The sequence below is a fragment of the Clarias gariepinus genome, chromosome 3 (assembly GCF_024256425.1).
Source record: "Clarias gariepinus isolate MV-2021 ecotype Netherlands chromosome 3, CGAR_prim_01v2, whole genome shotgun sequence".
In the NCBI taxonomy this organism is placed as follows: domain Eukaryota; kingdom Metazoa; phylum Chordata; class Actinopteri; order Siluriformes; family Clariidae; genus Clarias; species Clarias gariepinus.
Window position 1 is genome coordinate 24,604,436 of NC_071102.1, and position 14,440 is coordinate 24,618,875.

Below are 14,440 nucleotides of genomic sequence, written 5' to 3' on the forward strand. Positions count from 1 at the left end.
TTGGCAATATTTCTGAGGTGAAAGAATGCTATCCTGATAATATTATCCACATGAGCTTCAAATGAAAGACTGGAATCTATAATCACACCGAGGTCTTTTTGCACTTGATTGAACAGAAAGGCCATCTAAAGTTACAGAGTGATCTAGAATCTTACTTCTAGCTGTATGCGGTCCTATGACAAGAACTTCTGTCTTATCTGGGTTAAGCAGAGGGAAGTTAATTAGCATCCAATTTCTTATGTCCTGCACACATTGCTCAACTTTATTAATCTTTTTTGCTGAGATGTATAACTGTGTTGTCAGCATAACAGTGAAAACTAATACCATGCTTACGGATTATGTTGCCCAGAGGAAGCATGTAAAGGGAAAAAAGCAGTGGGCCTAAAACTGAACCTTGTGGAACACCAAACTCCACTAAAAAACATGCAGAATAATCACCTATTAAGTCTACATACTGATACCGATCGGTTAAATAGGATCTGATCCAGAAGAGGGCTGTGCCCTTAATTCCTACTACAGTTTCTAATCTGTGAAGAAGAATACTATGGTCAATGGTGTCAAAAGCTGCCCTGAGGTCGAGTAATACAAGCATGGTTACACAACCTTGATCTGAGGCCAAAAACCTGACTGATACAGTTCATGTATGTTATTTCTATGTAGATATGAACATAGTTGCTACTATCTTTTTCAGAATCTTAGAGATAAAGGGGAGGTTTGATATTGGCCTGTAATGACAGGAGTCAAGGTCAGGTTTCTTAATAATTGGTTTAATAACTGCTAATTTAAAAGATTTTGGAACATACCCAATGCTGAGTGAAGAATTAATTATTCTTAACAGGGGTTCTGTTATTGCTGGTACTATCTGTTTAAGAAAATGTGTCGGTATAGAATTTAATATACAGGTTGTTTCTGTATTATCTATGTTACTATATTATTTAATATACAGTGAAACCTCAAATTACGTGCATAATTTGTTTCCGAAAGTGGGCTCGTATTCACTCGTAAACCAAATTTTATTTCCCTATAAGAAATAATGTAAACTCAAATTATTCGTTCTACAGCCCAAAAAAATAAATACATAAAAATAATTAATACTAAATATAATGGAAAAATAAAACAAATTACCCTGCACTTTACCTTTAAAAAAAAAAAAGTTATAAATCCCGACAGAAGTTTTTTCGTTTGTGCACACAGGCGCTGTGTGAATGTCTGTGTGTGTGGTGTGTAATGTGCGTGCGCCCTGAGGAGGAGGGGGTGGGAGGGATTTTGTAAAGGCGAGAATGTGTGTGAGACACTCAGTCTCTGCCTTACACAGAAACTCTGCTCTGTTTCAATTCTTTTCAAAGGTGAAGTGGGAAACGACAGGCTAATACAGAGAGAAAAAAGGATCTTTACCCTCTAATGAGACTTGTTCTTGCTTTATACACATGCATACACACGCGCTGTACCAACACGCTTACAAAATAAATTAATTAATTAAAATAAAATACACACACACACATGGTCAATTTAATTGTAACGTTTTACACACACACACGTGGTCACAGTATTATAGTAAACAGTGCACGGATGTTGATAATACCAGTAAGAGGCTAGCCCTAAGATCCAGCAGGCGAGCCCTAAGATCCAGCAAGGGAGACGAAAAGAACCGTTGGCTCAGTTGTGATCACGTGATGCTCTGCGTCAAAACAAAAAGCGCATGCGTGATACTCGGTGCTCATAAACCAAGACAATGCTCGTTTTCAATGTCAAAATTTGTTAAAAATCTTTGCTCGTCTTGTGGAACACTCGTAAACCGTGTTACTCAAAATCAGAGGTTTCACTGTATAAAATTTCACCTGAAGAACCCCCCCCCCCCCCAGAACGGATTAAATTCGTATGCCGAAGTACCGCTGTATTGTTTACTGTGATGAGAATTCCTGGGGTTGTCGTATGTGTATCAGTAGCTCATAAATCCCTACACGGTGTGTTTGGACATGCAGTCAAACAAAACCTAAAAATTCTCTTTGGAGAGGCAGTTGTTTGTTTTTGTTTGTTTGTTTATTTTAAGAGCGGTTTCCTTTCTTATTCCTTTCCTTTTTTTAACCGTTTGCTTCCTGGACATTTGAATTCAAGCCACACCGTCTCTCTCTCTCTCTCTCTCTCTCTCTCTCTCTCTCTCTCTCTCTTTCTCTCTCTCTGTCTCTTTGTCTTTGCTTGTGTGGATCTCTTGAGACTTTTTCCTTTAAGTCGATATGAGGCAGATACAATGCGTGGCAAGGTTTGAGAGACACTGTCCTTATCGCTTCAGGACCCGAGGACAACTGCGGCCGCCAGTTAAGACGTGACCCGACCTTATGTTGGGGTCAAGCGTGCTGGAGGAGCCTCATGAGACGTCTGTATTCTTTATCATTATTATTAACGCACCTTTTAAGCTTAGGTCTCGTATAATTTTAAAATAAAATTTTATTATATATATATTTTTGCTGCTGTCTCTCTGTGTCAACCTCCCTTTCTCGGGTTCACACCGCGCCGGTTTCATTAACGTGAGCTCGAGCGTTATTCGCCCGCGCTCTGACAGATCTGCCCCCTTTTACACCCTCTGGACATTTGGCTGTTGACCTTTGACCTTAGATGCTCGTTACACCACCATTTCCATCATTCTGCGTGACAGCTGGGCATCACACGCCACGGCTCCTCTGGGAACGGAGGGGTGGAGGACGCGCGCGTGATGCGTAGATGATCCAGTGCTTTTTATTCGCTTGTATCTGTTGCTGCCTCTTTTTTTTTAAGTCTAGGCCAAAAACGAGTGCAGCTGTGATATAAGAACATGCAGACACTTGTTTGTTTGTGTGTGTGTTCGTGTCGGTGTGTGTCTGAGCAGGCAGCTGTTGTTTGCAGGCTCTTTCAGCTGTCTCCGGTGGTGAGTAGAGGGGCTGCAACTGGCCTTGCTCTGTACTTCCTCTGCAAACACACTCGTCTTCTCATTCTCTCCCTCTCTCTTTCTCTCTTTGTGTATTCCTCAGTCAGTCCAGGCAGTTTCCTTTCTTTCCCTCTTCACAGAGATTCCTCTTCCTCTTTTACCCTCCTCTCTCACTTCTCCCCCTCACTTATTTCCTCCTTCCTCTTTACCCTTCCTCACCCCCGCTGTATAACATTTGTAAATAGTAGAAGGCCACAGGTACTTCAGCTGTCATCTGCCTTTAAGTCATTAGACACAAGCTAAACGGAGATAATGAGAGGACATATAACGGTAACCTAACTTGGAGAATCTGTAAGGATCCAGAAAGAGTAAAGATCTGGAATTTATAATGATCTAAATGTTGCAACGATCCTGAATCTCTCAGAAGACCAGCCGCAAAAAACCCCCCAAAAAAACCAGACCTTTTCATTCTTGCTGATAGCTTTCTTTGTTAAATTCGTTGAACGTGTGTACGATATACCAGGGATAAAAGCACAGACATATGGCTGATACGTGGTGGTGTTATGTTTGTGACTCATTCCTGAGGCTTAAATCACTCACTCATAATGTATTTCTCTCTCTCAGATGTGTGTCGCTCTGTTAACATAGCATCTATGTGCTTCCTCTGTGACTAAAAAGCAGCCAGTCAGAGACTAAATGAAGTTGATTTTGATTGCCAGGTTCAGATAATACGTCATGCACAGAGAACTCTAAGCTGCATTCACATCACTGATTTAATGGCCAGGTTAAAGAAATCACTGCATGGCTTGGGGAGGTCATATCCAGCAGTGGAGAATGAGAGAATCAAAAACACATCTAAAGCTGCAGAGCGATACACCGCTCCGCCAAAAGATCAGACCCGAATATGAGTTTAAACAATCATATACAGCAAGCCCCCGACTTACGAACGAGTCCCGTTCCGGGAGTATGTTCGTAAGGCGAATTCGTTCGTAAGTCCGTCAAAGTGAGTCTTATACAGATTTGATAGGTTAGATTATACTCTCATGAAACTGCGTTTTTAAATCTCGAGAGTAAATCCCGGTTATGCAGCAGGGACTTTTGTACAATACAAAAATACGTGAACTACTTCCGCAATTTGTTTGCATCTACAAATGTTCGTAGAACCACGGTCTGTCTGTATCTGCGGAAATTCGTAACTCGAATTCAGGGACTTACTTGGTTGTTCTTTACATATTCAATCAAACCAATGCCGGAAATGTCATATCACATAAAGAGCCACACACAGTAAGAGTCCAGACACTGGAAGGATCCACATGCAGTAAGGATCCAGACTCTTTAAGGGTGTTTTCACGTTAGGGCCTCCGGATAGTCTCCAACCACACTTGTCCTGCACTTGTACTTCAAAGTCTTGTGAGAACCACCTCTTAACGGGAGGACCATCTGTTAAACGGGATTGAGTCCGATGCTATTCGTACTTGAACATGGAACTAGATCGTTGTTTAGACACAACGTCATCAGTCCTGTCCGTCTCCTCAGAAATCTCTGTGTGCGCCGTGGCTGATACAGTAGGAAGCCACCCAGGAGTGGTACTCTTGGCATTTTTTTCCCAGAATATCTATAATATGTGGCATAACATTGTTTTTCTCTTGTGTTCAATATGGGCTCACAAACCAAGTATGTGCATACTGCCACCTGCTGTATCAGAGAGTGTAAATACGCAGGTGTACCCGAGTACGAAGAACAAAATCAGGAAAGTCCCATCATGTCTGAACAATGATCTACTTCCATGTTCAGGTACGAAGTATTGGCATTGGACTCAAGCCGCTTGAAGAGGTGGTCTCGGGTAAGGGTTTCCTGAGCCTGAAACAGTTGTGTTCTCACTGAGATTGTGTTCTCTCTTGAAGCCTTGATGTGAAAACACCCTTCTCTCTGTAGCTTTAGATGTGTTTTTGAATCCCTTATGGAGCAGTTGTTCCCAGGCAAAGTACAAATCAGCCATGGCTAAATGAGAAAAGGGTCCGACACTATTAAAAGCCAATAAAGATCCAGAATCTGTTTGTTTGGACTTCAGGAACAAGCTGGTTCCCTCATTGTGGTGCTGCGACACCGAGGCACTGAGACATAACGCACAGGCCAGACATCCTGAAAGCGAAAGCGTGGGTTTTTGAGATCTGAAGTAAGGCAGAAATGATGTAAATCCAGGTTCTTTGAGGTCTGGTATGCAAGGTCAAGGATTAGATTGCTGCTGCAAAACAGAGCCAGTGTTATGTGCTCAGTGAGTAAATCACACAAGAGACACGTCGAGGAGTGAAGACCAGCAGATACCGCACTAAAACGCAGTCTAAACATGGTCAGGAAAGGTCTTCTGAGCTGTTTAAGGAAGCGATCAGGGGGATCTGCCATTTACTGGGATGCGATCAGAGAAGTGCGTGTGTGTGTCATCAGGGTGAGGCGGAGAACTGGATGAGATTTGAAGCAGTGATTCGATTCAAATGTATTTTATTGTCCAGAATGGTGAAAACAGTCAGCATCTTCAAGGCTTCAGTGTAAAATGCTAGACCTGACAATCAACGGAAAAAAGGAATACTAGGATAAAAAAAAAATTTTGGATCGCACTCAGGGTTTCTATATTTTACATTTTGAAGAGTAAAAAGACTTTTCTATCGACTCCACTGCACATACTGTGATAATTTAAATGAAAAGTGGTTATCGTTTGTGTTTTATGCCTTAGTGTTTTTTCATGTCCTGATTGAAACAATAGACAGGATATTATTATAAGCTGCAAGAACTACATGTGGAATAATATTTTTTTTTTTTTTTTTTTTTAACAATAACTGCCGAAAGAAAAATGTCACGCCTCCCTTGTTCAAATGAAATATTTGTTGTAGACTTGCCAGTGTTGCGTAATGTTGCATAACAGGAACGGCAGCATGCACACTTAACAAAAATGCAAGAGAATTTTTCAAAACATTTTAATAGATAGATAAATAATAGGCTTGTGTGATTTAAATTGATTCTGCTCCAACAATTGATTTTGTTGGTGGATTTGATTCATCGAATCAATTTATTTAGATTTTTTGTCTTCCTCAAAGAACAGTAAGTCCCAGACTCCCGAGATGCGAATTTCCCGCAGATATGATTAATAAATATTTTCTATGTGTAAGTGAATGTATAAAACGTCATTAAAAAGTCCCGATATATTTTGTGTGTGTGTGTGTGTGTGTGTGTGTGTGTGTGTGTGTGTGTGTGTGTACGTGCGCACGTGCGGAAAATAAGTCGCCCTCACCGGTTTCAATGAATCAGTCCGGGAGCACGATTATAGAAAATGACTGTCGTGTAAAGCTCTTCTGATGATAAACAATCCAATACAGTTCACAGTCCAATACAGTGGAAAACAGCTATGAAACAAAATGTGTTTATGGTTTTGGCCACATGATGGCAGTATATGGAAAGGCGACAGAGATTTAGTCAAGTGGATTGGTATGCTTTACATTGTATATCCGTGTCAAAGGTGTATAAGACTTTGTCGGACTTAAGAACAAATCCAACTTACGAACATGCTCCTGGAACGGAAACTTGTTCTAAAGTCGGAGACTACTTGCTAAATACTCTCAAGATTAAAATTTCTTCTTTTACTACTGAGAGATGTTATACCCAGTTGGTGCCACCTACTGGACAGGAGTAAACAATTAACACAGCGCTTTAACAATGTGCAGTGTTGTTCAAAAATCAAAAGAATAAAATAAACTAAAAATTAAAATGAAAAGGAGTGTGGAAGGGTTAAATATCATCATTTTTATTAAGTCCAATTATAATTAGTTCAACCAAATTCCTACAAATACAGAAAAAGTAGAAGTTTTTTTAACAAGTAAAAGATAAACAAGCAGTGTGCGGTACAGGGTTAAGTGGAAGTGTATGAAAGCCTGCGGTATTGTATTTTTAGCTGAATTCACGGCAGCTGTATTTTATAGGAAGCTGTGTTGCTTTGTAATCACTTTGCTTTACACCTGTTGCTGTTATGGATTTAAATTTATATGATTTATTTTACGATATTCTACTGTAATGTAACTGGAGCACTAAATCCAGCATCAGTGCTTGTTTCGTCAGTTTCCAGCGGACGGCGCTGCATGTATTTTGTATTGTATTGCTGTAGAGAGAGAGAGAGAGAGAGAGAGAAATGAGGTACAGAAACTGAGAGACGTCACTCGCTACGCCTGCTTCTGTTCACTGATAGATGGAGATGTACGTCCTGCCGTCTGGCTGTTGGGTTTTATTTCAGCACTTTCACTATTAAGTGATGAGCGTTTATGAGTCTCAGAATTTATCCCGGAGTCCCGCAGTCAAGCGATAAATTTCTCTCCTCCTTCAATTTTTGTTCATAAATAATAAAAAAAATCGCTGTCACCTCGTCCTCTTCACTCACTTTATTCTTTTTAAACAGAGAGTCGTTTTCATCAGACATGTTTTTTTTTAATCCAACCCTGTTCGAATTGTTTCTCAAAGATAAAAGACAAAATAGACAGAGAACTGCAGGCGTCTTTGTGATCTCTTGAATGTCTGCTTACGTTTGTGGTAAAAGGACAATTTGGCTTTGTGTTCGTTGTGGGACAACGTCACACAGGAGAAATTATTATTGTTGTTATTATTTATTTTTTTTATTACTTTTTTTTCCCAGAATCTCCTTTAAGAGGAACTACAGATAGAAAAAGCGAGTCAACCAACAGACATCTTTTCTGTTAAAATGAGGTGATAGCCTTTTATAGAAAAAAAAACAAAACACATTCTCAGTGAAGAAACCCCAATAGCACAGGCAGCGTGATCACTTTTCGCACCGGCTACAACCTTGTACATCACTTCATTCGCTTATCAACAGATTGCTCCTCTCTGTCTGTCTGTGATGCTGAAAGTAGAAAGAGAAAAAAAAAAGTCCAAAATAAATAAAAAAAAAAAATTCAATGTTTTGATGACATTCTCAATTTTTTTTTGTTTTACAAGAATCACAGTCAAGAAAATAACATTAGTTCGTTATTTTAATGCAAAGAAGTTGCTATGAAAGAAAACAAATTTGGTATGAAGTCAGTCGTTTATTTTACGAAACTTCCCAGACGTCTCAATCCATGCTCCCAAGATCGTGTACAGAAGACGGTTGGTTTCTTGACTTCTGCTGCTTTCTTCACCAACATTTTTTTTTGTTTGTTTATCATTGAGGTTTTAGATCTGCAGATCATTTAGACCACGGCTTCAGGAGCTAAATAAGTTTTAAGTTTTTCCGCTTTTTTTTATTAATTAGCAGAACTCCTCATCCAGAACTAATTAGTGACATCACCGGTTTCATGCACAAGGAGAACTACAGTACTTGAAACTACAATATCCGCTATATCTCTCTACCTGGTGTTGAGACTCAGATGAGAGATGACGCATCCGGTCAAGCAGTGTGTATCCCTGGCTTGTAGAACCAGGAGGAACACAGAACACACACAGTTTGTAGCATTGCTCAAAGCAATAACTCAAGATTTAAAGAGATTTATTCTGAAATCCTGATATAAAAAGAAACCCTTTTTTTTCCTTCTCAAAATCGGTGCATAATGCCAGGTTTAAATCGCCGTCTGATCAGCTGTAATTGTTATGAAGAGCTGTTTTTAAAGCAGGAAACCGTAAAAGTGCAAACGGTATTTCAGCATGTCAGCTGAAAATGACATGAACTTGTTTTTTTTTTATTTTTTTTTTCATAAAAAACGTTCTCTCAGCTGACTCTCTCTCTCTCTCTCCTTCCCCTGTGTTGTGGGGATAGAAGGCTTGGCTTGTCTCGTCTCATCTCGTCTCGTCTTTCCCAGCGTATTTCATGCACCATCAGCCTTACAGGAGTGAAGTGAACGGTTTAAGATCTGTATCTGTCATTTTTGTTTCTTTCTTTTTCTTTTTTACCCCCTCACTCATACAAGCAACACTTGTATAGCATTTAAAAGCGCAGACCGTCTCTCTCTCTCTCAGAGCGTACAATAGCTATTAGCAGCTCGTCAGTTCCACCGTTCGAGTGAGTGTGACTCTGTGATATGAGTCACAGCCCCGACTCGACCCGACTCGACCCGAGTGAGCCGCGGCGAGCACGTATCCACTCCGGGGGTTTGGTAATGACTAACCTTTCCAGCTCAGCCTTTAACAAATGGAGCCAGTCAGTGAATCATAAACAGCAAGTGCTGCTGGTTTTTCCCGGCTTGATAACGCTGAGCTTGTTAAGGATTGTCTGACATGGAATTAACTCGCTGTATTAAATAGGTGTTAAGATTTATTCATTTGTTAATTATTATTATTATTTTTTTCCTAACACCTAAGTTTCAGACTATTTATGCTAAATGGTGCGGCTGTCCTCAATCTGTTCCTTTTTTGTTTTTCAGGTTTTCGCCGAAACGAAGAAATGAAGGCGATGGAGGTTTTGCCCATTTTAAAGGAAAAAGTGGCCTTTTTATCAGGTAGGTTTTTTTAAAATCGCAACACATACAGTACTGCTCTAAAGTTAATACACACCTTCTGATTCAATGTTTTTTTATTATTTTTATTCTCTTCGATGCTGAAGGCAGCAAAACTACAAAATAACGCTTGTTTTTTAGATGACAAAGTAACAATGTACATTTTTATAAGGCGTGAAGGTCAGTCCGTCTGGAAAATTGCAACTGTGCAAACGCTATGATTTTTAACTGGCTCTAGCGAGAACAGTGTAACGCAATTTATTTATGGCCACGTTGTATTTATGGCATACGAATGTATTTATTTTCAAAATTTTTTATTTATTTATTTATTTTGTTTGCATTTGAAATTGTAAAATGTTGCAGTTCCTCTATAATCCTGCTCTAAACTATTCACACATTGGCAGGCAGCATAGTAATCCTCTGTGGTACGAGCAAATTATTTTTAAAGATTGTTTAAAGTTGAAGCTATAATAATAAAACAGTATATAATTATTGAATCTGATATTTTATAAAATCATGATACTTGTAGAATCGCAGTACAAATCGGATCAGTACCGGGGTATCGTGATGATGATGTATCAAAGTGTCCTCGGGTGATTCCTGTTCATAATTAAAAGCACCTTGGAGTCTACATGGACTGCTCTGAGGAAAGGTTAAAGGTTAAATGCCTTTAGCGTTATTGCCTTCAAATGCATTAAAAAAAAGACAATTGAATGCGAAGGTGTGTGTAAGATGTTTGACGGGAGTTACCTTAAAATAATTTGTAATAAACCTAATGGAGACATGTGATGGCAAATTTATTTATTTTTTCTTATGTTTCGACATGCACATGGGTCTCTGGTGTGCGCCTGTGTGTTAAAAAAAACTTTACAAAAAAAAACATTCTTGTTCTTAATTTCTTTTTCTAAATTGTCCAGTGTTTATAAACAAGCCAATTAGATTTCATTTCTATTGTAACCTCATATAAAAAGATCCCCTTTCCCAAGCTTGTCTGGTGGGCGTGGCTCAGGAGAAACTGACACTGAAACGGTGTGTTTGGAAAAGGAGTGAAATATATAGGAGTTGAAGGTTTAAACAATGCATTATCTGAAGGGTATTTCAGTTGCAGCATTAACACGCACGCACACACACACACACTTAAGGGGAGCTATGAGACTTGTGTTAACTTGGTAAATAAATAGTAAAATATTGGACCTTTAAATTAAATGCCTGGAATACTAAGTGCCTAAGAATCATGCATATTCTTTACATAGCCGTTTATTCTTCAATAAGATTTTATAATTTGTCACATGATCCTTACAGGACAGTGAAATAATTATTTTATTTTTATTTTTTCTCCACATATCCATATATTATCTTGCAGGGTCAGTCAGTATACAGCGCCCCCTAGAGCAGATAGGGTTAACAGTGGCAGTGCTGGGGCTCGAACCCCTGACCTTCAGAACCTTAATTGTTTAAGCCAGCATGTTTTTATTGATTTATTTATTTATTTATTTTTAATATTGTATGTTATTCGAGAGGATTATTATTATTTTTTTTTGTTAGTGTTTGAGTAGTAGCAATTAATTGTATACATCGTGATATACATTTTTTGTTTGTCCAGTTATTTGCGGTTAGCCTTTGATAAGTATGTTTGAATGCAAATGGTACATTTAAGACTTTAATATTCCAGTTTAAATGACATTTGACGTACATGTATAAATAATCACATGTACGTTTTTTTTTTTTTTTTGCTCTAACAATAGACGGGAAAATTACTACGTTCAGTTTACGGCGTGAGCAGGAATCAGGCGTGCGTGAAAATGAAAAACCGTTGTGTGAAATTGCTTCACGTTATCATTAGGGCTGTGCAAAAATATCGATACATCTAACTATTGCGATAATTTCTTTTACGATAGTGTATCGATAGTCAAACCTCAAGTATCGATACTACACTTAAGTTTCTAATAGTTTGGAGGCAAGAGAGTTTTTGGTCTAACAGTTTGGTGACAATGAATACCTCATATTAGAGCATTATGTTCCAGTTTTATGTTTACTTGATGAACTTAAATTTTTTTGCTTAAATTTATTTTAGTTTAGAAATTGTTTATTTAATTTATATGTAACTTTAGTGGCATAAACATTTTAGTTGAATGTTTAAGTGTTGTGTTTTATAACAATATGGACTTCAATCACACTGTGCCGTTCTAATGAATTGGAATGGATGGAAAATAAATTGGAATTGGAATTTTAATTCGTCTGCCTACTTTATCAAGTTGTCAATATAATGTGACACACATACTAATACAAACTATTGCAATATATCACAATATGTATTGTATCGCAATATATCGTGATTTATCGTATCGTGACCCATGTATCGTGATACGTATCGCATCGTGAGGCCCTTGCCAATACACAGCCCTAGTTATCATGATGCTCTACTTAAACATAATGTATGTTCAATGCTGTTGCTTAATTTCACTGAAGAAAGAAATGCAAAGTGACAGCATGCAGAGACGTTCTGGACAGTTGGACAGGTGTGATGGGTGGGCATCTGCATATTTCTGGCCGTCTGTAAACCTGGAAGCTGTCCTTCCGTCCATACGGTGTCCTCGTTTGACAAGACAGTAACGAGATGTCAAACGGACATCCTTGAGACGGACTCGACTCCTGCATGAATCCTCCATCCTCCTGCGTTCCTATTTAACGGCGACGCCGTCCTGTGACTCGTCGATGGCTCTTAGACGAGCGTCGTATCGGCACGCTAAGATGTTAATACAGTAATTCCGATGTGGCACAATCATTATACCAGCTGCTGTGGAGAAGCTCACAGGACACGTCCTTAAACTCGAGATCGAAGAGGGAAAAACTCCACCACACAATGTAAAGCTTGCACGAGCGCTTTAGTGTTTTTAAGATTTCACGTTGAGGCGATTCTCCCAGCAACAGTCTTATTTATTATACTCTGATCTCAGCAGTGCATAAAAACTCATACTGTCATTAAGTAATGAAATTACCAGCTTGCAAAATAGCCGCTGGTTCGACTCCAGCACGTCGTGTCGGTTATAATTAAAGTCAAGGACGTGCGAATGCTGGAGCCGAAGCTGATCATCATGCTAGAAGTTAAGCTTTAGTTAGAAAGAAGAGAATCCCTTTATACAGTATATGAGACTGGCGTATTTTTTATTTATTTTTTATTTTAGTCCATATGAATAATTTTAAAAGAAGGTAATGGTTACAATCAGTAAAGGAAGATTAAAGAGATTAGAAAGATATCTTGTTCAGATTTTTAAATTGGCATCAGTTTCTACAAGCCTCTTTCATGTAGCAGAAATACCAGCGTCTATAGTTTAACTTTATTAGGCAAAATTTTATATTTTTTACAGCATCTGAAGGTTTCTGTTAAAAGTTAAGAAAAGAAAAACAGTATGATGTATTTTTTATTAATATAATATTATTATTGTTATCAGGATATCATCATATGTATCAATAGATAACATATAGCAATAAATGTAGTATTAAAATATTTTTTTTTCCCACTGTGGGATGAATAAGGAAATACTTTAAAATATTTATACAAGCTTTCCTTTATATATACAGTATAAAATCATAGTCGTCTTATTTTTATTTTGTACACATTTCTTCTTATTATTACTAGTGTTTTTTTTTACATTTTTAATTTCTTAAAAATCTTCACAGTCTGGAGGCAAAGTTACATTTTACTATTGTTTGTTCAACCATGTACGTGTACAAATAAAATTCTTAAATCTTGAGTATAGTGAATCTGATCTATGACCACATATGAAAGTGACTCCTATCTGATCCACAAAGCCATAAAAAAAAAAAAACCTGGTCTCTATCACAATATTGTAGAAATTCAGGCTGGTAATGTAAACGTAGCCATACAGTAGATGCCCGGGATTGGCTTCGCATCTCTGTGATTGACAGGTGGGCGAGAGACTAACACTCTTCCTCTCCCTCAGGGAACACAACCAAAAATCAATCTTTTTTCGTCTTCCGTCCAGCGGTAGCTGAAACTTCTTCAGGATTTGATCTCATCTCATTTGAACACTTCTCCGATGCACCACGCATGAGAAGGAGCTGCTTTTCTTCAAGTTGCTTAAAAAAAAAGAAGAAAAAAACGTGTTGGGAGAAAATGCTTGGAGTTAACGTCAGAACTGTGATATAATCCTTTTTTAAAATCATGTCTGTTTTTATTGTGCAAAGCCGCGAAAAACAAAACAAGCAGCATGGATTTGCCTTGCTGCTCAGGTGAACGCAGCGAGCGCGTATCACGCCAGCGGCCTTCGTTTTTTTTCTTCTTTTTTTTCAGTCCTCGGAGTTACATGATGCAGAACAGCACACTCCATTACTGGCCCACTGGGATTTTTTTTAAAGCCTCTCGATTACCACTATAGCGCTGGCATTCATCTATTCAGGCGGCATGATGTAATGTCTCGGCTTGGTCAGAGTTAGCCATAACACAAAGCGAGCGTGGCCTTCTCTCTGAACTCCAGGCTCCTGATAAAAGAGACTGTTCTTTCTATAAACACCTCAATGAGAGAAAATAGTAACTTATACAGACTCTGCAGTGTTATTATTATTATTATTATTATTATTAGAATTATTATTACTCCCTCTGTTACAAAGCGGATGTTCCTTGCGCGAGTGTGAAAGAGAGAGAGAGAGAGAGAGAGAGAGAGATGGGAGAAATGAAATGAAATGCCAGCACAGCATTCGTAACCTGTGCCAAAGTGCTCACATTACATCACTTACAAGCGAAGGCTTTATTGCGCTAATGACAAGCGTTTACCTCATCCACTCAGCTCAACTGCAGATCCAGCATCAAGAGTTTTCTTCCTCACCCCCTTTATTTATTATCTTTTTTTTTTTTTTTTTGCGGGGGTAAGACGGATGGATTAACCCGATGAATCCAAAACGTTTAAAGTTTTACTGCAAGTTGTAAAGCTGATAAAGTTTGTTCTTCATATTTTACCTGCTGCTTTAACTGAAGTTTTATTAATTGGCTGCGCTTAATCCCCTGGTGGCCGGATCAGGGCTTTTGGGGCCGATCACAAGAAATCAAAAT

At 38.5% G+C, this 14,440-nt stretch overlaps 1 protein-coding gene across 5 annotated transcripts in view; it reads left to right on the forward strand.

Moving 5' to 3' along the window:
- Positions 1–14,440, forward strand: part of trioa (trio Rho guanine nucleotide exchange factor a) — a 138,107-nt gene that overhangs the window by 47,772 nt on the left and 75,895 nt on the right. For all 5 annotated transcript variants that reach the window (XM_053492917.1, XM_053492919.1, XM_053492920.1 and 2 more), the window contains exon 3: positions 9,298–9,372. In XM_053492917.1, the coding sequence (XP_053348892.1) occupies positions 9,298–9,372 (75 nt within the window). The remainder of the gene's footprint in view (positions 1–9,297; positions 9,373–14,440) is intronic.